Source organism: Haliotis rufescens, unplaced genomic scaffold (genome assembly GCF_023055435.1).
Source record: "Haliotis rufescens isolate VD_foot unplaced genomic scaffold, xgHalRufe1.0.p SCAF_18, whole genome shotgun sequence".
Lineage (NCBI taxonomy): Eukaryota > Metazoa > Mollusca > Gastropoda > Lepetellida > Haliotidae > Haliotis > Haliotis rufescens.
The window spans coordinates 5,871,437-5,894,919 of NW_025963868.1; the positions used below are offsets into that span (position 1 = coordinate 5,871,437).

A 23,483-nucleotide genomic window follows, 5' to 3' on the forward strand; every position below is an offset into this window, starting at 1 on the left:
CCGGAAGCGACATCAGCACCGGTATTAGTATCACAAATCAAAATTTAACAAGAAATGACGTCATTAGTAGAAATAGACCAGAAACGATTTCATTATTACCAACCAGATCTGCAAATACAACGGTAATTCTAGTAAAAGTATCACATATTTGACTGATTCTTGAGACTTTCTGATTTTTAAGTCTACAGGTGGAATTTCGGAGGAAATTATCTCGACTAATGCATAGAATCAGAGAATAATGGTTTCCAGAAGAGGTTATCGTTAATTACACAGGGAGTTACTAGAGGCAGATCCCACCAGGTCCCTTCGGTATATTCTGGCAAATATGTAATGGAGATGGAAGTTCCATAAGAATTATCAAACAATAGTTATCACTGTAATTGAACATACTCAAGTCGCATCCAAATACAATGACAGAAAGGTACGTCTGTAGTGCTAACGCTTATGCTCCACATATCCAGAATTGTTAGTATGAACACTGACTTAATGACGAGAAGCTTCCCTTAACACGCACGCAGTCATCTGAATTTGACTACAAATGTAAATGTTACAATACTCTACTTATCGATACAAACCTAAGCCTAAGGCAATAGAGACTAAGGATATAGATAACACACCATCACGAACACATTATGTATTCATTATTGCTTAATTTTAATGAGAATGATCCCCTGAAAAAACACTCAACGTTGAATGACGATCATTCATCCAGTGGAAAAAGGGATGTGTAAGTCAATGTAGAGAGATAGAAATAGTTTATTTATGTGTAAAGTGTTACATAACCTGAGTATATATACATAACTTGGACATTTCTGACTTTAAAGTAAATACATGTTTGTTTAAATCAGTAAGAATAAGTTTGTAATATCAATATCTAAAAAGTACGTGTCTTAATCTTCATAAAAAATACATGATAGTAAAAATGTACTCCATTATCCTTAATTTTGTCTTTAAACCCTTCAAAACATTGTGGACCAATTGTGGCGGTCTCTAAATAATCGAGTCTGGACCAGACAATCCAGTCATTGATATCATGAGCATCGATCCACGCACTTGGGATCTGCATCATCCAAGTCAGCGAGCCTGACCACCCGATCCCGTTAGTCGCCTTTTACGACACGCATAGTCGCCTTTTACTTCAAGCATGAGTTGCTGAAGACGTATTCTACCCCGACCTTCACGGGTCCACATACGTGCATGCACGCATGCATGTCGCTTTATAAGTGCAATAATCTTGGACGCGACGTTCAACCCCATGTCACCTCATCTGCTACGGCCATGTCTTACAAGTATATTTATCCAAGAAGTTTTATGATTGTTCAACATGTTAAATATGTCTTGCTCAAACAGTAACGGGTATCAGACCCATCACTAAGCTTTAAATATAGCCTAAATCATGTATATGTTGTTTAACAACTGGTGACATAAGACCCATACTCCAAAATCACTGTAAGATTCAATGTAGTCAACTGTAAAACTGTTGTACTTAAAATCAAACTGCGATCAGTGTTGGGAAAGGTTTCCGAAATGGATAACATTCGTTTTCCTCCTATTAACTGTCAACTGTCATCTATTATACAAGTCTCAAAGTACGGTTAGCATATAATGTAGTGAGGCTTCAATTGAAACAATATCATCTTCATACATTAAAATAGAAATAATAGAACCATTAGCATGTACACCACACCTCAGATTATTAAGAGCATCAGACACATCGTTAAATGTAAACAGATAATGTAGATGACAATTTGCAGCCAAGCTTTACACCAAGGTTCACATTAAAACGGTGTGTGTGAGAGTTGTTAACTTCAAATGCACACTGAGAACTAAATATGATACATACAAATCTATGTTTACAGATGGATCAAAGGATGGTGACGCAGTTGCTAGCGCTACTAAAATTGGATCCACAACAATATCGTTCAGGTTGCCACATGACAGTTCCATTTTCAGGGCAGAATCACACGCCATCTTAACAGCTCTTAAATACATTCAAAATCAATCTAAGCATAAGCAGTTCATAATATTTTCAGACTCTCTTTCGTGTCTTCAGGCTATTCACATTATGTCCAGTACACATCCACTTTTACTCGAAATTGTCGAATTATATAATGATCTAGCTACTGGCCAATACGACATCGTTTTTTGTTGGTTACCCAGCCATGTTGGAATCGTTGGTAACACAATGGCTGATGCTGATGCAAAAGCAGCACTCAACAAATCTGTGACACCACTTCTAATCCCCTACAGTGATATTAAACCCTTGAATAGATCGTACATCAGAGATCTAATGCAAATGAAGTGGGACACCCAGGTAGGTATTAATAAATTACATAACATTAAACCAAATATCGGTTACACCTACTTGGGTTGTCAGTCCAGATTTGAGGAGGTCATTTTACGACGATGTCGTATTGGCCATACGCGCTACACCAATGAATATTTATTGAAAGGTGAGGATCCTCCGTTCTGCATCCCTTGTGATGAAAGAATCACGGTCAAGCATGTCCTGCTTGACTGTGTTGATTTTTCCATCACAAGGGATAAATATTTCAAAGTTAAATCTATGAAGGATCTTTTTAATAATTTCAGTTCCCATTTAATTATTGGCTTTTTAAAAGAAATAGAGTTGTAAATTAAATTTTGTTAACTTGTTTTGTATAAAATAATTTTTTTAACATTAGTAGAATAAATTAATATCTGTGATTGTTTGTGGCTGTATCCTCGAAGGGGGTTAAAGTGCTGTACAATTATTGTCCCCGTCATTCAAAGAATATTTACATCTACTACGTTTTTATCCGTATATTTTTTGTCATTTTAATTGTGGCTAATCTTCCATTACAATCGCCAGCGACTGACAGGATGGTGTAAATCCTGCTGGGGTCCATGCAGGTAGCAAAGGTACTGTAAGTCCCCATGGACTCCAGTGTGGTGATCTACTTTCAGTGGCTGGCGATCTATAGCTAATTTTTATCTTGTCTTGTTACGTATGAAGTTATATTTAAATGATTATCAGCTAGTTTTAAATAAAATCTGTGATAAATCTAGTTATTTAACTGTCCTTCAAAGACAGGTTTTTATGGTCTAAATATATGTATTTTGATTATAGTACTTTTTCTCGTCACGATATGGCTGAAATAATGCCGATGTGACAGTAAATGTTAACTCACTCACTCACTCAAATGCACACTGAGCATCAACATACTAAGACTGTACTGCATTTACTTTTATTCTACGGACCCCAATTTTACATAATTTGTTCCACAAACCGTATATCTATACAGTATCAGACAGACAAATGTAACAAAAGTAGGCTGAAAACAATTTTGTTCATCTGTTAATGATTCGGTTTTTCCTGCTACCAAATATTTACATCCAAGACTCAGCAACATTATCAGCTTTCCTGAAATGGAAATTATGAAAGTGACGCACAATAACAGTATCCTATAAACATGTTGATTTTCTCTAAGGGACAATCTTCCAACCTCCTCTCTTGCAAATGTAGTAGGAATTAAATTAACGTTTAAAAAATCTTGTGTATATTATGAAAATGTTTAGATTGATGGAAACCCTTGACCTCAGTACCACACAATAGGATTGGTAAAAGTTAAATATGCAAAATATGAAAGAGCATATTGATAGTATTGATAGTATTGTGAATGAAGGGAAGATTTTTTTTCAACGCCCAAGACCCTGTTGATGAGAAAGTTTGGGACAATTTCCAAGTACCGCTTATTTAGATGAAATCTCCCAGAGTGCATTCAGTGACTAAGTTTACTCTTGTAAGTATTGACTTTTAAATCCAAGTCACTACAATAAAGAGCCAATATATCCAGATGCTTTTGTAACTTAATAACTCTGTTGTGGAACAATTTCATCTGCAAATGATAAGATAAAGATAACCTATCAGGATGAACACTTCTTTGCCCATCAAAGCCCAGGGCCCAGGACAGTATCATTTTAGAAAAAAAAAATGGAGACAACTAACATCCTTGTCTCAATCTATAGCTAAAAAATCAGTTTACCCTGCATTCACTGAAATATGAAAATTTAACCTTAAATATATTCTTAAATAATCTTTTGATTCGCCCTTTAACCACACCATGGCAGAATTTTCATAATAAATAATTTCTGTACACCAAATCAAATGCAGTTTTGAAGTCAATGAAAGCGCAATGAAACCGACCGCACCTTCGCGATATATTATTCTCGAGTATAGTTTTGAGTATAAATATACTGACTGTTCTGAATCCTTTTCGAAAACCTGCTTCCCCCATTTGCTATCCGAACGTCGGCCCACAATATACAGCTGTTACAATTATTTTATTATATTTTTCAAAGTTTCAAGGTTTCATAGTATAAGTAGCATCAGTGATTCTGAAAGAGTTATTTCTGATTCCATCTACAAAGATTCATCGACTGAGTTATTATTAAGTTCATCAAATTCTGAGGTAACAAATTTAGAAAATCCAGCATACTCAAGTCTTTTTACCAAAACCTTGACACAGTGATTGTACATGCCATCCCAACTCTTGCCCTGTGATTGGACTTGAGTTGTTACATTGACTTACATGAAACTAAAGACCAGAAAGTTACTATCATTAGAAATAAATGCTTTTTGCAGAGACAGGTTAGATGCACCATCTGTTTTCTCATCACACGTCTTTGTAATATGTCCAAGCTACTGTGTACTATGTCTGTCAACACTCATCTTACTTGCAAGCATGAAATACAAAGAGCCATCGATGTGCAGTCGCATGGACATTGCGTCATTCATTAGCATACTTGTTACTACTCTTTGACAAATGATTATATGCTTGCTCACATAAAACCTTGACACACTTACTTCCACTAGATATCGTTTATTTTCAAACAAGATAACATCATTTTCAATGTAATGAGGCGTCAGCAGCTGACAGCAGAAATCCATCACGATCGAGAGTGACTGGTTACACCAGTAACGAGTATAATCATCTTTGTGCTCGTCAATCCCAATCATATCTGTGTTTCGGTGTTAAATAATTATCCATAGAACAATTGGTACATGTACAGAAAGAGAAAGTCTAACAGTTATGTGACAACTCAACTCAAAGTAAATGAAGTGAAATATGGGAATGTGAGGTAAGGTGAAATGGGCTTTAACTTCGCACTCAAGATTATTGCACTTAAACCGTGCATGTCGTGTGTGTGTGTGTGTGTGTGCGTGTGTGCGTGTTTATGTGCGCGTGTGTGTGTCCGGATTAATGTCGAATTTATAATGCTCACCCAATGAGATGCACCAGGTAGGGTAACAACAATCACCATCTTCTAACGTATTTGGGTATAACGCGGCCAGGGATCGAACCCATGACCTTCCGCTTTCCGGGCAGACGCTCAATCCACCAGACCACGGAGCGAACTGTATGTTCACTAGCAATCACATATCATATATCCACCAGGCTTGTGCCATTATTTGCCATTTGTCCAATGCTTCCATCTGCTCCTATCCTGCCATTACATATTCTTAATCCAGTTTATTTAAAGAAATCTAATACGGAACGTCCTCAAACATTTATGACACTGTCTTGTGAAACCCTAAACCGGGTTCCCGTAACAACCGTTGCTAAAGGTATATAGGGATAATTCTTCATCAACTTTGAATTTAACCAAATTAACCTTGACGTTAATATATTCCCTAAATACTTACAGTATGAATTAACTGTAATTTCTTTTTCGTTATAAACAATTTCACAATGTTTTTTAAATGTCATCTTTCAACCCCTTGTGTCATCATATGATCCAGTTTTTTTTGTAAATCTACCACAGTGTCTGCAAGTAAAACAACATCATCTGCAGATAATAGAAGATCAAGTACTTCAATAATTTCCCAACAAAGCTTTCTATGAATTTCACTAGCCTCTGCTTTCTGTGTTTAACTGATTTATGAAGAGGATAACCAGTAACAGGCATACCGTACACCCCTGTCGAACGCCACTAGAAGTTGTGAACATTTCTGTTCTTAAATGTTCTATTTTCACACTTGCACAAACATTTTCATACATGTTTTGAATTAAATTAACCATTTGTCCATTGAGGCTTTTGTATGACTATTCCAGAGTTTCTTTCTATCAACATAGTCAAAAGCCTTTTTGTGAAATTTAAAGACAGCATAAAAACAATGTTGAGCTTTTCGTATGTTTTTATGGCTGAGGGCATGTAGCACACACAAAAATATTGTCTCTTGTTGTGTGATCTTTTAAGCATCTTTTCTAAAGCCTACTTCCGATTCTGATATCATCCCGTTTCGTTCAGTCCATTGTCTTAATCTTTATTCAACAATATATATGAATATTTCCCCCTAACACCAACAATGTGGGATCGCCAGATATGTACAATTAAACAAATAAACCATACATCTGAAAAATGTCAGTAATCAAGATAGTATTATATAATATGTTTAGATATGGAATAAAGTCTACTGATTGCGTCATATTCCATATGTTTTTCCAGATTCAAGATTTGTGAGAAGTTTTTTTATTTCATCGTCTGTTATCTATACTGATAGCATACCAGTACAATTACTGATACTAATGTTACTAACATCATATCTAAATTGATATCTTAACTAGCAGTAGATTGAATGATGGCCACTCTCTGTTTCATTGGCACAAACATATCTATAACTCATCGAAAAATATTTAATTGAACCAATACATGAATATAATATGGTAAAATTCAAAATGTAGCTGATGTCTGTTTCTTAAGGTGATATTGTGCATCCACTACCTTTGGGAATGATCCAGAATGACGGGAAAACGGGACAGCTTACATGATATCGTTGTGCACTGTCCACAACAAACTGGGCTAAAAGAAAAGATTTCCTTCCCAAAAGAGTTATCAGCGTTCTTGAAAAAAATATTGTTTCTTGTTGAGTGATCGTTGAGCATCTATTCTGAAGCCTGCTTGCTTAGTTATGTCCATTTTCTTAACATTTATCCAACAATAGATTTGAATATTTCCCCCTAACACTTAAAAGAGATATACCCCCATAATTATTCGTAAATGTGTGGTCGCCAGATTTGTACTGTTATACCAATAATCCACACTTCTGGAAAAATGTCAGTTATTAATGAACTCTTTCACCAGTGGTGTCTTTCAAATAGTTGCCCCATTTGTGGTCAAACTTTCAGGTTAACCAAAACAGTGGCTGCGTCGTTAAGGTGAGCCAGATGGACATGGGTCTTTAGAGGCAGGCATCCTTTGACGAACGGGGTTATAATGATTTAAAGCTTCAGTATCAAAAAAGTGAAATAAGAGCAGTGTTTCGCTTTCAATGTTAATAAGTTCCTCTTCACCTTGGAATACTGACAACAAGAAGAGTTTAAAAGATGGATTATATATATGGATCCCGTAGCAAAAGGTGCTTTAATTGATGGAATCAAAAGTTATCAATTTTGTTTTTATTATATTGTCGGTTAAGCTAATTATAATAGTAAGAAGCGCAGAGATTCCCTCCATTTACAGATTCGATACATCTAGACCTGTCACAGTTTTGTAGACCAGATTGTGGTTTCCTGAAGTGTATAGAGCAAAGTCTCTAACAGACGCGAGAGCATATATGTAATAAAACATTCAATCTCATTTCATTCCATTCTCCCTTCTTAGCCTTACCAGCTAAAACATATCCCGTTTTCAGCAAGGAAATTATGGGTTCCGTAATGCCGGAATATGCGTGTTTGTGGGCGGGTGGGATTTAGGAGCGAATCGATGACACTCTTGAGGAATCCAAATGCCTCGTCATCTCATCAACTCATACTTATTATAACTGTTCAAACCAGTTAAAAGAGTCTGCAGTTCTTTTGAAGTTTAATACATTGGCAACATCAATTGAGGCGATAGAGTAGCATTATCCTTACTATTTAAACTGTAACACATGTGAAATAAACATTGTCTACGTTCTACTATATATTAAACAGTAAGCGTTAGCATTACTAAATACATCTGCAATAAACTGTGTTTCTGAATTCATCATGATATAGATTTTACCATCCATCCCATATTTACACGGGTGCTAAATAATTGTTTTGTGTTAGGATATTCAGCGGTTTAAATTGCTGTTCTTGATATTGCTGTTTCAAATTTGAAACAACGTACAATATACAGATCACATGAATGGATGACTTTAGAAAGGCAGGATGTGTTGATGTTTATCCTGTATGACATACATAGAACTTTGTGTGGTGCATCCAGTATCTAAAATGTTAAGGAAACATTTTATGATTAAATTAGACAGAATACAGCGTAGTACTCTGTTGCATTATCGTGACAATATAGCTTAGTTGTACATTCAACATCGTCCTCCATGTTTAGACCGGCTTCCGCATTGGTTTGAAATCCAAATAAAAGACATCTTCAGTCTGAAGTGTTGTGAAAAAAGTAACTGTTTACACCAACATTACATCGTGGACTTCATAATAATATTGCACAGATCACTGTATAAGGTTTTCAGGTAAGTGTCGTGTGCAAATCGGAAAGGTGAATCCCGATCGCAAGTCAGTGTACATGAGAATTAGAGAGGAGAAGAAATCATACATATAGGAAATTTCCTTTAATATAAGTTCTCTATTAAAGCATACGTTAATATAAATTACAGATATTCTATTATGTAAAGGATCACCTACTAAATACAAACACACATAGTTTCATCAATTGTAAGCAATATTAGAGACCAATATTGATATATGGCATCTGTAAATATGTATCAGTGACTTCTCGTACAGATATAAGTCATGGTAGCCAGTAAGTTATTTAGTTGCAATTAGATGTTTGTTAGCGAAATTGCACATTGTATTTGACTGTGAAAGTTATATCCATTTAGTATATGTTTGGCTATTTCTTAGCATTGCCCTTTGCAATTGATTTGGACTAAATGTTCAGCACATTACGCTATTTATGAGACATTTATGACAAATCGGGTGACAGCATGTGCAGTTGCGATGTGTCAGAACAAGTACTTGTTGTAAACAATCCGCGAAGTCATGCCTGCTTTAAACGGCAAGTGTGAGGAAGGAAGTTAACAATCCGCATGCACATATCTAGCTTGTTTATGGCATGCCGCGTTCGTGACCAATTTATGGTTTCATATTATTTTAGGATGTATTTATTAAGGAACTAACTTGTATTGCTAATATTAAAGTATCAGGTTATATCTAGATGTTATTTTGCGTAAGCGTGAAACAATAAAGAATGACGAGAATTGAAGGCTGATATGTTTGGATATGACAGTCATATTAACATGCACATTTTAATACTTACACTGTTTAGAACAATATTTTGTTCCATCAGGGCGTGTCAAAAGTGTATCAGGTAATACAAATTTGTTACATTGTAAAGTTTGTACAGACACTCTTAGATACGGCGCTCCATCTTACCTATCATATCGTCTTAGCAGGAGTGAAGGAGGTTTCGTCCATGTCTGATGGATAACACGAGACCATTCACTCAGATTCCTGGTCACATAAATTATTTTTTTCCAGAGTTACTTTCCTTACTTCATGTTTTTTTTTATTTTGAGCATACACAGTTATGGCCCTTGATCCATGATATTTTTCAAAGTGAATAGTGTCTGCACGTGGGACTAGATTTATCAAAAACTACTGAAATTAGCTTATTTAAGAGATTGTATTGAGAGAAGATTTTGTATTGAGACTCAGATTTCTTTTTCAGCTGCAAAACCATATATGAGCCTTGGAAATCCAATCCAAACTTTCCTCAATATTAGGCTGACACGCCATAATATCACTTGAATATTGTTAAAGGCAGTGTTAAACACAACTTACTCACTCACTTACTTACACATGACTGGGGATAGCGATAACACTTCTTGTATCTATACTTCAGGATGTGGTGAAGGCTACACAAACTCATCTGGCTCTATCTCCTCACCAAACTACCCTGGCAATTACGGCAACTATTTGAACTGCGTCTACACCATTGATGCAGGCGAGACATTGGTCACACTCGTGTTTACAAATTTCAGTACACAGGAAGGGAATGATGTCGTCAAGGTATGCAAACATTGTAGCTGGGCAGGTATTTTTGCTTATGTTTATAATTGCCATGTCCCCAAAAAATATTATTTCAACAGTTATAATATATATAAACTATAGGATTTGACATAAATGTTCTTTCATAGAATGTTTGTCTTTAAAACCTTTGTTTTGATATTAGGTATTACTAATATTTAGTTTAAGTATTCTATTTGAATTATGATGACTATAGTAATGACACATGTGAGGGTCCTGCTTGTTATCGCTGTAAGGAAGTGTGTTTTTTCAATCCGAAGGTGCTTGCAGTTAATAGGTTGGCAAATAGGGATTTAGGCAAAAGGGATTAAACCCTCCATATATTAATTGCAGGTTTACGATGCCTCCAGCAACCTCCTTGCCTCATTAAGTGGAGACAGACATGGCTACATTGTCCAATCAGCTGTCTTCTACCGTGTTGTGTTTACTACGGATCCCTGGAATGTTAGGAAGGGATTTAGGGCTGTATGGACAGGTATGTGGATGTGTACTTCTATGATATTTTGTTTACTTTGTAATTTGTCTCCATTGATTTCTTTTCTTTATCACCTTGCAGTTGACAACATGCTTGTTGTCGTGGTCGTGGCTGTAGGCATGTTCTGTGAAGATATGCTGTATATTGTGTTTGTTTCCTATCTTATGTAGCCTGCTGACAAGGGACACCTTGATTTCAGTTGATCGTCAGCATGCTCACTTTATGGACGTCTCTTTTTAGAACAAGCTTTTGTCAGACAGGACTGATGTTAGTCTCTCTGTGAAGAAATGTGTCAGTGAGATGAAATGTAAGTTGATGGTGGTTGTTAACCTGCTAGCGTCTAACAGGCAGCTTAGATTACATACTCTCCAGGGAGCTGAGAATGATTGTTGAGTGCACACTGATTGAGTGACTTGGGTAAAAATAGTGGTTTAAGCATGACCCTGTGTGGTTTAGAAATATGCACAATATAAACTGCCTATTGTTATTATTAGTCGTAAATAAATCCAAAAGGGCTCATGAATTCACAGTAGAAGACATTATAGATAACACACACAGAACACAACCTTGTACACAATCAGTGTCATGTTGTGTGACATAAGAAACGACTTTGATAGGGTATGGCATAATGGTATTATCCATAAACAATGCCCACCACATACGGGGTGCTTTCTCAAATTAATTTGAAAGTTACGTAAACACTAAAGCTCAGAGTGTTGGTTTAGTGTTATACCTCAGAATTAACGTCGGTACAAGCTCCTGTACCTCAAGGATCTGCGCTAGGACCACTGCTGCTTATCGTTTATATGAATGATGTTGTTGAAGGAATATATAGCAACATACACCTTTTTACTGATGATTGATCAATATATGCTATTACAGAGGATCTGACCCGTGAAGAATGCTTGCCGTAGAAGGTGACTTTGCTTGTCGTAAAAGGCGACTAAAGTGATCGGGTGGTCAGGCTCGCTGACTTGGTTGATGCATGTCATCGATCCCCATTGCGTGGATCAATGCTCATGATATTAATCACTGGAATGTCTGTTCCAGACTCGATTATTTACAGACCGCCGTCATATAGCTGGAATATTGCTAAATGCGGTGTTAAACAATAAACCAACCAAACCAACAGAGGATCCATTCACGGCAGTCAAATGTAATAATAACGATTTGGTTAGAAATTCAAACTGGGCCAACAAATGGAAAGTAGGCAACAGACAAAAGCTATAACATCACCCGTAAAGTCTATCACAGTATAAGGCCGAAAGTTCATAAGTACTCCCACAAATATCATAATTTTATATATTGCTGTTTCCTGCTCAGAAGAAAAGCACATCTCTCACACCTTTTCTTAAGTATTGTTTTACACGATCAGGGCTACCAATGAAAACCAGCAGAGACAACAAATTTTGGAATATGTACACATCTTATTTAGTGATAGCCACACAAACTACAAATTACAATGATTTAAACCTGCCACATTTTCAACGGAGACCACAACAAACCGAATGCATGCACTCTCGGTGTGTTGCGATCTGTTCGATTAACTGTGTCTTTTCCATTGAAAACATGATAAGTAATAATAATAATTAGGGACAAACTCCATATCAAGGAACAACTTCGGGCAGTGTACAAATGTAGACTTAAGAAAATCTGGGGTTCAGAGCTGAAAGCTCGCTATAAAGTTAAGGCACAAATACTTATGCTGTACCCGTCCTTTCATATTTTTTTGACGTTGTTGACTGGACGAAACAAGAACTTCAGGGTATTGACACCCTCACACGAAAAATTATGTCAGACAATAGATCCCACCACCCGCGCTCTTCCCTCAATCGCTTATATTTACCAATTATAATGGGAGGGCTAGGTTGGATTAACCTTGGGTCTCTTCATGATAAAATTGTTTTGTGCACTTTTGCACACAATTATTTTTCTGATGATCCTCTTGTGACTCATGATGAAAACAAGGCATTCCACACTTTACTTAAACGAGCCAAGTGTGTGGGACATAATCTCAATGTCGGTGTTGATTTTGTTGATGGTTGTGTACTGCTGGACGGTACAGAAATGAATGACTACCATGCGAAGTGCCATATCAAGCCAGCCCAAAGTCAGTTTTTCAAGGAGAGGCTTTCTGAAGACCACTGCATCTAGTTAATGTGCAGTGTGATGAGAAGTTCAGGAACTCTGCAGTGTCCTTCACTTGGATGACGTCGGCTGGCCTGAAAAGTGAAACAGGAGGATTTTTGTTTGCTGCTTAGGACCAGTCACTTCCCACTCGAAACAGTCAATGTATGATTTTGCATCAACATATACATATGAAATGTTGATTATGTAATGGATTTAATGAGGCTGACCAACACATTGTCAGTGGATGCCCAGCTTTGGCACAACGCAGAAGTCCATCCATAGTACGACCCAGAATATGTAGAGGGCGTGATGGAAAATGATCAATACAAAATTCTTTGGAATAGGCCCGTTTACAGCCTCAGACGTATCCAGGCCAACGCACCTGATCTTGTCCTTTTTGATAAATCCAATGAAATAAATTATATCAATGAATTTTGATTGACAAGATTGAGGAAAAGCATGGCGGACCTCGCTTTCACACTTGCATCCCAATTACCAACTTTTCCGACTCCCCATCGTTCTCGGTGTCTTAGGTTTGGTACCTCCCAATCTGTTGACTGACACTAGGAGATACCGGGGTTTGAATACAGCCCTTCTGACAATCTGGCTACAGTGTTGGAGAGTCTTCACATTCTCCGAAAAGTTCTTGGTGGGTTTGACTGGGTAGCGCTTCCTAGGAGAAGTCCCATTCGCTGTCTGGACTGCATGTAGAGGGGATAAGGGTCCTGAGCTGATGATGAACCTCACCAGCCTGACTGTGCTAGGAACACCCAAACCCTCTTTGCTGCTTTTTTTATTTTAATCAGTACAGTATAATAATAATAAAAATAATAATACATATGTAGACTTAAGAAAATCTGGGGTTCAGAGCTGAAAGCTCGCAATAAAATTAAGGTACAAATACTTCTGCTCTACCCGTCCTTTCGTATTCTTTTGGTGTTGTTGATAGGACGAAACAAGAAATTCAGGGTCCTGACAACCTCACACGAAGAATCATGTCAGACATTAAATTCCACCACCCTCGCTCTTCCCTTACTATTTACCAATCATAATGAGAGGCGTGGTTTGATTAACGTTTGGGCTCTTCGTGATAGAATTGTTTTGTAGGCCATCGGCCCATGTACACAGTTGATACAACAATAACATATATATATATATAACTTATTTCTCAACAAGACATATGCCTCGCAATCAAATATGAAATGGAGTTCATCTTCAATGCTATTAGTATTACATATCCTACAAATTCGGTTAACAGTTATAGCTTCTTTATATTTGATGTTACAATGCTACGGCAGTTCATGCAATCTCAACAAACATATATATCTTTTTAATTCCCTAACATTTATGTTTGTAACATATTATTCAACAGTCAGCAATGACTTAATATTCTTATAATGTGCAAGTTGTTTTGAATCATTGATATTACTCAAAATATCTTATTTTCCACAATCTTCTAATCTCTAAATTGTTTGATAGGCATTACTTAGAAGTTGACGGAAGACAAGATAGACACAATTTGTATGGATAACAACTTCTTTAATACTGTGAAAAGCGACGTTTCGGTATAGATCCTTATACTTGTGTCTATCTTGTCTTCTAATCTCTGTCTGAATATCGACAGAAAATACGAAATATCACCAATATCTTGACTAACCCATCCATATTCGAAATCATACGTGTATAACAACAATCTTACACAGGATGCCCATGTATTTCATCCTGCTGTATCTAACTTCTTCATAAGTAGGAGGCATTGTCTTGGATAACGATCATCTGACACTCTTAACAATTTACACCAGTACTTATCAGTTGGCTAACGCTGCACTACTTGGTACATGTTTACCAACGACCAATACATATTTACAAAAAATATTATGAAAACGTTCAATAGCAGCTCTTTCTTGGAAGCCCCATACCTCCACCCCATATAACAAAATAGATTTTATTTTACAATCAAACAATTTAAATAACATATTTGGGTATATTTGGGTATGTATTTATGCTGTAATTGCTTAATAACAAACAGAGCTTTACTGGCTTTTGAAACAAGAATATTTGTACACACTGTCCATGACAACCTAGTAGAAAACATTATCCCTAGATAATTATATACGTTGATGTCTTTAGGAGCTCTCAATCAAAATACCACTTCTAATTATGTCGTAAATAACCACCATTATGGAAAACTAATATTTCAGTTTTATCCATGTTTATCTGTAGACCCATGCTTTACAATATTTACATAAGATGTCAAGCTTTCTTTGCAAACCAATAACACTGTCATCAAAAATGCATAAATCACCAGCATACAATAATAACATTAGTTCCAAATATTCTACCCCAATGAATATACCTCTTACATCTGCATCTTCCATCATGGCTTGAAATTCTGAAATAAACATTGCAAATAAAAACGGGCTGATAACACAACCTTGTCTGGCTCCACTTAAACGATCAAAATAATCAATAATATTAGCGTCAGATACTCTTACAGCTGCTTTTATATTTGCATACATATTTCTCAGTGCACTTTACCATGAACACCTTTATCCATTATTGAATACCACAGTAATTTCCTATGAACAGAATCCTTTAGACTTTCTTGAAGTCTACATAAATGCAATAAAAATGTCCGCCACTTTTAGATAAATACTTTTTTACAAGACATTGCAAAGTGAAAATATTATCCGTTGAGCAATAGCCTTTCCTAAATCCTGCCCTGGGCCTCAGGTACACGGTTAAAGTGATCAGAAAAACGTTTCAGACGCGCATTTAGAATAGAGGAGAATAACTTCTCAAAAATATCCATCAAAGATATGCCTCCTTTTTTGTTAACACAGTCAAAGCGTCCTTTTTTTATGGAGTGGTACAATAACACTCTTAGCCCATTCGGATGGAAAATTACCCGTTGACAAAATATTTTTAAACATAACTAACAAATATGGAATTAAAACAGTACTGCAAACATTGGATCATCTCTGCCTTAATACCATCTACAGTCCGTTTGACTCCAAATGAGAACGATGAATTGCAAAATAACTCGAAATTCAGAAAAGTGTATGAAATATCAATACAGTGCTTGACCATGAATACCCTCTACCCAACAAAATCTGAATTTTGTTTATTTTAAGACCTAGGACGGATGAAGTTCTTTAAGAAACTATCATGTAATTTTGTATCGAAATGTGTACATGACACGTAGGGGGGACAAACCGTGGACGGCACAGCGCAAGCACGCATGCACTGCACGTTCTGTGGTAGGGGAAATGACAGAGCGTTAGAGGGGCCGTCTCATGATAATTTCAGTCGCAATCTGACTCGCTCATGCCATAGACCTCGTCGTCGTAACTGCTGGTGCCTGAACCGACCGCCACTATTATAGGTTGGACTGCTGCTGGCCGTAGTCCATCTCGTGAACAATAACGTGGCTCTATCTCGTCAACGACTGTGGCCACACAGCGCCTCCATGTTTCTACTGTAACCCGACCAACCTGACGATGCCCCATACCAACTCGATTGGATTCAGGTCGCAGTGATAAGGTGGCAGTCGTAAGACAGCGTGACCCTGACCCTTGATGTAACTGTGAACGTTTCATAGTTTTGATGATTTCATAGAGCTGTGGTTTCGTCGCTCGAGAAGGAAAGGTACTGTTCCTCTGTTGCAGCCAAGTAACCATGTCTCCTTTACGGTTATTAGAGGTTGGAGTCTTGCTTTCTGGATCCTGCACACCATGATATGGTGCATTGTCCATGACAATGAGAGACTTGGTAGGCAAAACAGGGCTTATTTATCGTTCACCCACTCCAGAAATACATTGCCGTTAATTTCTGTGTGGTAGTCCCTGTTGTCTTTGGCCTTGGCTCTAAAGACGAGGTCACAGTCCAGGAGAAAACCCTGACTAGCAGAACCAGCATGGAGAACTATGAGTTTTTCACCCTTTCCCAATGGTAACTTTCTACCAGACTCCTTACAGTCACCACTGGGTACCCACTGACTGCTGGCTGTGTGTGACGCATTTACCCATGTCTCATCTAAGTAGACGGGTTATATCCTTCTTCACGTTTCTGCTTGATGGTACGAAGGTAATGATTTCGGAGACGAACAATGTCAGACCGTTCACACAACACAGCCCTATTTTCTCCAGTTATCTTTTTGTAATTGTAACCAAATGTATGCAACAGCTGCCATAGTTTGTACTTTGTAACACGTAAATCATGGTCAGTTTCAAGGTGTTTCTTCAAAATTCTTAGGGACAGGTACTTATTTTCTGAGTGCAGTTTAACAATTGCAAGTCTGACTTGATCCCTCTGAAAACTGTCTAATTTATCAACCTTGCGTGGTTTTGACATGTTCCCTACCTCCTTGGCCTGACTATTTGTATCTCGTCGACTAACAACATTTTTAAGTTTCAGAGGGGACATACCAAGAGCTTTCGAAGCTCGTTTCAAGAATTTATTATTTGCAAAAAAAGGCTTTGCTCTTTCTGCTTCACTTCTAAAGAAATCATACACATTCAACATCAACTGTTGAACATCTGCTGAGTAGCGCATCTTGTCATTGAATGAACACGGTCACTGTGTAGCACGTGCAGACCGTGCTCGCGCTGTTCCTTCCACGGTTTGTCCCCCCTACGTGTCATGTACACATTTCGATACAAAATTACATGATAGTTTCTTAAAGAACTTCATCTGTCATGGGTCTTAAAATAAACAAAATTCAGATTTTGTTGGGTAGAGGGTATTCATGGTCAAGTACCGTATTGATGTTTCATACACTTTTCTGGATTTCGAGTTATTTTGCAATTTATCGTTCTCATTTGGAGTCATACGGACTGTAGTCGTGCAGCTTTACCCTGCTTCAGATCTTTTATGAATGATTCGATCTCTTCCTGTGTGATATCACCTTTAAGAAAACTATTTACATCATCATCAGTAGAGAAATCTCACAATTGGTTATTATGGTTATTTATAACATAATCTACCTGCTCAATAATATCCGAGTCCACCAGTATATCAGTATGGTTTAGAATATTCTTAAAATAGTCAAACTAATCTCCTTGGCAAATATTGTTGGAAACAGGACTACAACTTGTCTTCTTTGTAAATGCACTTATCTTTTACCAGAATGTATTACTATTTCCGCTACTGTCTACAAGTTCATGAACACAAGTCTCTTCGTATTCTAATGTCTTCTTCCTGCATAAAGACCTGTAACTTTTCCTTACTGTAGAATATTTAGAAAGAATCTCCTCATCACCAGTAACTCTAAACTTATCTAATACATTAAACTTTTTAGTCGTCATATCCTCACAGTCTTTGGCGTACCATTTTCTCCAGATCTTCGTTTTGATTTTCTAGCCCAAGAGAGTAATCCACATGAAATAGAACCATTATGTACAACATTGGTCAAAGCTTCAACAGCTAAATCAACATTCAAAGACAATAAATGCATAAGCTCATCCATGTGAAGTGCAGACAATGACTCAGAAACAACATTATGTTTAAAGGCATCGCATCTTTCATTTCTCCATGTATATCTAAGAATATTATTAACATGCATTTGATTGACATAATTGACCTATCATATCCATGGAGGGTAAGTATGATAGAAAAGGGATATGATTCACAGCGAGTATGTATGCTACGGTCGGAAATGTAAAAAAAACCAGTTGAGCATAGTACATAATCAACCAAACTAGTGCCACCCTCCTTAAAACAAGTAAATGATCCGTCCTCATCCACAGCAAATCGTCCATTTACAATATGAACAGAAAGCATACAACCAAAGTCTACCAGATCCCTTCCACATTTATAACTCACATCATATCAGGTACTGAGGGGCACGTCAAATACGTCCGATACATACTCCATGTCTTCTAAACATGTCATAAATCTGTTGTTGTCGTCGATAATAAAATCTTTCAAATACCACATCGTGCATTATAGTCACCAGGAAGAATAATTTCGCAATCTGGATGTTCATATAACACAGCAGACATGCTTTTATCGAAGTACTCTATACCAGTATGGATTCTATTGTCTGTCATTACCGAAGTATTTACAGGGTGGATATATACAAAACCAATCAGTAAATTACATGTGAGATTAGATATACTCTTATCAAATAACAGAAATATCATGTCGGTAATAACACGGCGCAGACCATGTAATAGTGAAGTGTGAACACACCCAGACACGCCCCCTCGGTAGTTATACTCTCTGTAGTTCGTGTAGACACTGCATCTCTACTAGACCAAAGATACTGTGATCAGTGCAAAAGTACTTGAAGCTGTCATTATTTAGCTTATTTTTCAAACGTTCCAACACATGACAGACAGGTCCTTGGTGTGAGTCGGATTGTGAGTCTGCACATGATGTTCCTGCCCCGTTGTCAGCCTGATTCAAAACGACAACCTCGCCCTTGTCAATATCATAGGTATACACACGTCTGACAATATACAACTTGTTCAATCTTTGATAAGCTTGTCAGTAATTTCTCCTGGCCTCCATCATCATCGATTTCAAATGTCTCCTCTTCTCTCTCACTTTTCTCGAGAAGTCTTCGCCAATCCACATCGATGTGCACTTTAATTTCTTGGCTGATGTAAATATTTCTCAACTCTGGTAATCATCGGGAATGAAAGCTATTATCGCCTTACCTCCCCTGATCCGGTGTGCTCGATTGATCACTATCTTAGAGTCATCAAGTTCCAGCCGATCTTGAAGGAATTTTCTTACCAATCATCTCAGGTTTCATTTGGTTCAGATTCGGGTACACCGTGAAATAACACGTCCGATCGTCTGCTTTGATTTTCAAGATAGTCCAGTTCATCTTCGAGTTTGTAAACATAATCCCTCATTTTCCTATTTTCCAACTCCAAACACTGCAAAAAAATCCATCTATACAAGCTTGTATATGCTTTGGAATGATGATATCATATACAAGATTGGAATGATGATATAAACAAAAATATACAAGTTTGTATATACGACATATACAAAAATATACAAATCTGTATATATGGTGTATCCAAATTTGTTTTCTTTGTATATATTGGTAAAGGGAGATAATTGTTATGTATTTGTGTATAATTATTATATATGTGCAAATTGAAGTGTTTTAAGTTGAGCACTGTGTTTCTTTGTATATGTTGGTAAAGGAGGATAATTGCTATGTATTGTTCTATAATTGTTTTGTATGTGCAAAATAGTATCAGCAAGTTACAAAAAACTGATAAAGACGCGTGTAACATTACTGGAATGTTTAATTAGTGCTCCACACTGTTAGCGGGAGTACATACTCCCCTTGCAATTATATTGATAGGTAAGCGATTGAGACGTCTGGTACTTTTCCTGGCGCGGTGCTTGGTATGTGAGTAGACTTTATGGTCAAATGCACAGAGAGGATAAGCTGTCGGGGGTGATTGCATTGGCGGTGACTTCTGTATTGAAAGTGTTGAAATCGATTTGTGCTGAGCTTGGATTCGTTTGTACTGGGAGGCCGCGATGTGATTTGTAACATGCTCTCGTGCACATGGCAGATAAGCCAACAGAGTGGATTGCACAGAGGATGAAACTATTTTATTATTAATTTAAAGTGTTGAATTTGGTTTGTTCTGAGCTGTCGGTTTAATTGTAGGGTATACATTGTTATAATGTCAAAACTCGGCGGAACGCGGAAAATCGCGGTTTTTTTTAAACGGCAGTCCTTGGAAAAATACTCTTCAAAATATGATCACTCCGAAAATATCGTGTTGCCGGACAACCGTGACGGATTGTCCTGTTTTCGATCAGAGCTTTCAGCATCAAACATGCCTTTATTATTGTTCATAAAACAATCATGGGATCTTAAGTTTCCGGACATTATACGTTTTCTATCATGAATACTTGCATATCACTATAACGGGGGGGGGGGGGGGGGGGGGAGAGGGAGGGGCGGGGGGACTCCAATAATGACTTTTTTTATAAAGTTGTCATTTATAAGTGAATGAGATGTTTTACAGTTGTTCATGTGAAAAAACTATGAATGTGTATTCAGCGTCCGAAAATCCATAACACGGGGATATATGTTGTATTAATGTCTTATGTTTTACAAAAGATATGTATGTACAAAGGTAAGCATTTCTCAATATGCTTCAACATAGGAAAAGGGACATTGCACGTTTGTGGCAGTATTGCTCCCAGGTTGCGGCGGCGTCCACTAATGCCTACAGCCACTAATGCCAAATAAACAATCTGTCTGTCTGCCTACAGTCTACAATAAACACAGTCATGCACCAGCGACACCTGCTATCAGTGCTACCCAACCTCTAACTGAACAAGTCCACTTTAGTGGAGTAATGCCTATAGGCAACAAAAGACAGAAAATTGTATGAAGTCACTTTTATTTCACATTGCCATAACACTAACAGTAATAATTTATTTCTGCATCATTGCATTAGTTATACACCAGCAGATATTTGCTGATTTCAAAGAAATTTCAAAGAGTTCATTCCTAGCATGGGTATGTTGTTTTCAATGTGTAGGTATAATTCCACACTGCTTTATTTGTTTTTGTAGGCAATAGTAACTGTAGGCAAAAGTGGACGTAGGCATTAGTGGCTGGAACCCAGGTGGCCGGGTGCGCGGAAGCTATTCCCGATTTTTTAAAAGTACTGATTTACCTCCGAAATTGTCCGCCATCTTTGTTTATTTGACGTTTGCCACTGTTACATTTTTTGGTATGAATATTGTCCAAACGGCACACAATTGCTTAAAATGCAATCAAATGTTTAAAACATTTCTGGGGGCTCGGCCTAATATCGTTAGCAAAGTCAACAAACTACGACCATAAATGTAATGTACAACAGGCGCAAGAAAATTTAAAAAAATTCTTACAAATACAAATGATAAGAAGTCGAATATGAATACTTATACCCGTATTTTTTTAGAACAAGAAATTGACACATTGACGTATTCAGATTAAATTGATATGTCCTTACTTATGTAAATGCAAATGATAAGAAAAATAATTAACAGTGAGATACTCTGGCTATTGTGCAAAGAATCCAGTCCCAATGAAAGTGAACAGCATGCCGATGTTATACAAAGCAATAATATAATATATCGCAACTGATAGTTCTTAACAATCAGGCAATCAACATAATGACGGTATCAGTGGGCACATCGTGGTATTTGAAGATAGAAAATGATAACACATGTCAGCAGTCTAGGAAGTTATACACGGCATCTTGACAATGAACAAAAAGAAGAAGAAGAGTAGTTTATTAAAGTGTCACTATTTAAACAACCACACCACACCACACTACGGGATTCCATACTCGGTATTGACCAATGACAGATCCTTCTTCATGTCAGGGAATGGGTTTTTGGATGGTGGTTAACGGACACGTCTTGCCTTAGGGAAAGCTGCTGTACTGTCCAGCTTCTTCATGTATGTCTCATCTGCGAGCCTCTTCGCCATCTGCAGTTCCGTCGACTCGCAGTTCTTTGGTCGTACTGTAAAAAATATTTATGCCGTCTTCGTCATAGTTACTTTCCTCGGAGGGCATCAACTGAGCTATCTTTAATGCGTCCTCGTACCTCTGTTTCTTCTGGACGGGAAGGTTGCGATGGCGTATCCCGAGGACTCGGTTACGACTCTTCTGAAGAAAAACAACAACTTTATTTACAATTGCATTTCATATTTATAATGCATATGTATGTATATCCATGTATATGCTCATGAGCTAAGGAGGAAAATATGTGAAAATTAAAATCAAATTTATTCCGATAACCCTCAAGCAACGTGTCAGTATTATAGCTTGATGTATTAGAACAACACTATTTGTGAATGCCGGTGCTACCGGTAGTTTTGGGTAAACTATGCTCACCCTTTTTGAAAATTCACTCTTTGTAATTCGACATCACACTCTAAGTAAACAATCTCATTTAACCCTTAATTAGTTAATTAATCTAGTTAAGGTGCAGTATACTGTATCACTTAGTACTGCCTTAACGAGGATTAATCCCTTGTCAGTTGTTGGTGAGTGATCAATTAATGTCTGGAGAAAGGGATTAGCCTTACTCACAATAAATTAACATTTCATACTGCAACACAAGAGATTATCGATCATTATGCTTTTATAAGAAAGTGAGAAAGATAAAGATTGAATGATACATAACGGGCCGTGCCTGCATTATATAGCCTGCAAGAATCGTCACTGTAAACTAATAGAGGATTAATTTCAATTTTACCGAATATTCAACTGCTTAGTATATGATCAAGGTATTCACTCCCTGGGACACAAATATTGTTTACTAGCATTGTATTGTGAGCAGCCGGATGAGTAAATAATATGTAATATATTTCCGTATTATATTTTATAGTACTTGTTGTTTTAATATTGTTAACAACAGAGAGAACGAAGATTTTTTTGAAAAACCATAACAGCATGCATATGTTCTAGCAAAAGGAAACTTGATAAATATTCATTTTGCTTAATTTCTACTTTGAAAACTTAGTTGGCGTCCTGAAAGCTTGACGCTGTATAATTTGGCACGCGCATGGTTGGATGCAAACCAAATGTTTAATTTTCGCAAATTAAGACACCAGCGGCGGTATAAGAGCATATATCTAATGTCATTCAATACAGAATAATACATCAAGATAGCAGTTTCAATTAAGTATTTCTTAAGATATGGAAATTAATAACTTGATAACTTTTTTTAATCTTTGATCTTTTGGGAAAATAATAGTGGAACTGGATGAGTGACTGACGTATTCTACATTAAAAGTGGCAGGTACGTGATTTACATCATTAAAATTTAAA

The 23,483-nt window shown here is 37.0% G+C and overlaps 1 protein-coding gene across 1 annotated transcript in view; it reads left to right on the top strand.

Annotated features, from left to right (window-relative positions):
* Positions 1–23,483, top strand: part of LOC124118441 (deleted in malignant brain tumors 1 protein-like) — a 196,527-nt gene that overhangs the window by 71,595 nt on the left and 101,449 nt on the right. Inside the window, exons 7-8 of the mRNA XM_048398648.1 lie at positions 9,880–10,046; positions 10,398–10,539. Of these exons, the coding sequence (XP_048254605.1) occupies positions 9,880–10,046; positions 10,398–10,539 (309 nt within the window). The remainder of the gene's footprint in view (positions 1–9,879; positions 10,047–10,397; positions 10,540–23,483) is intronic.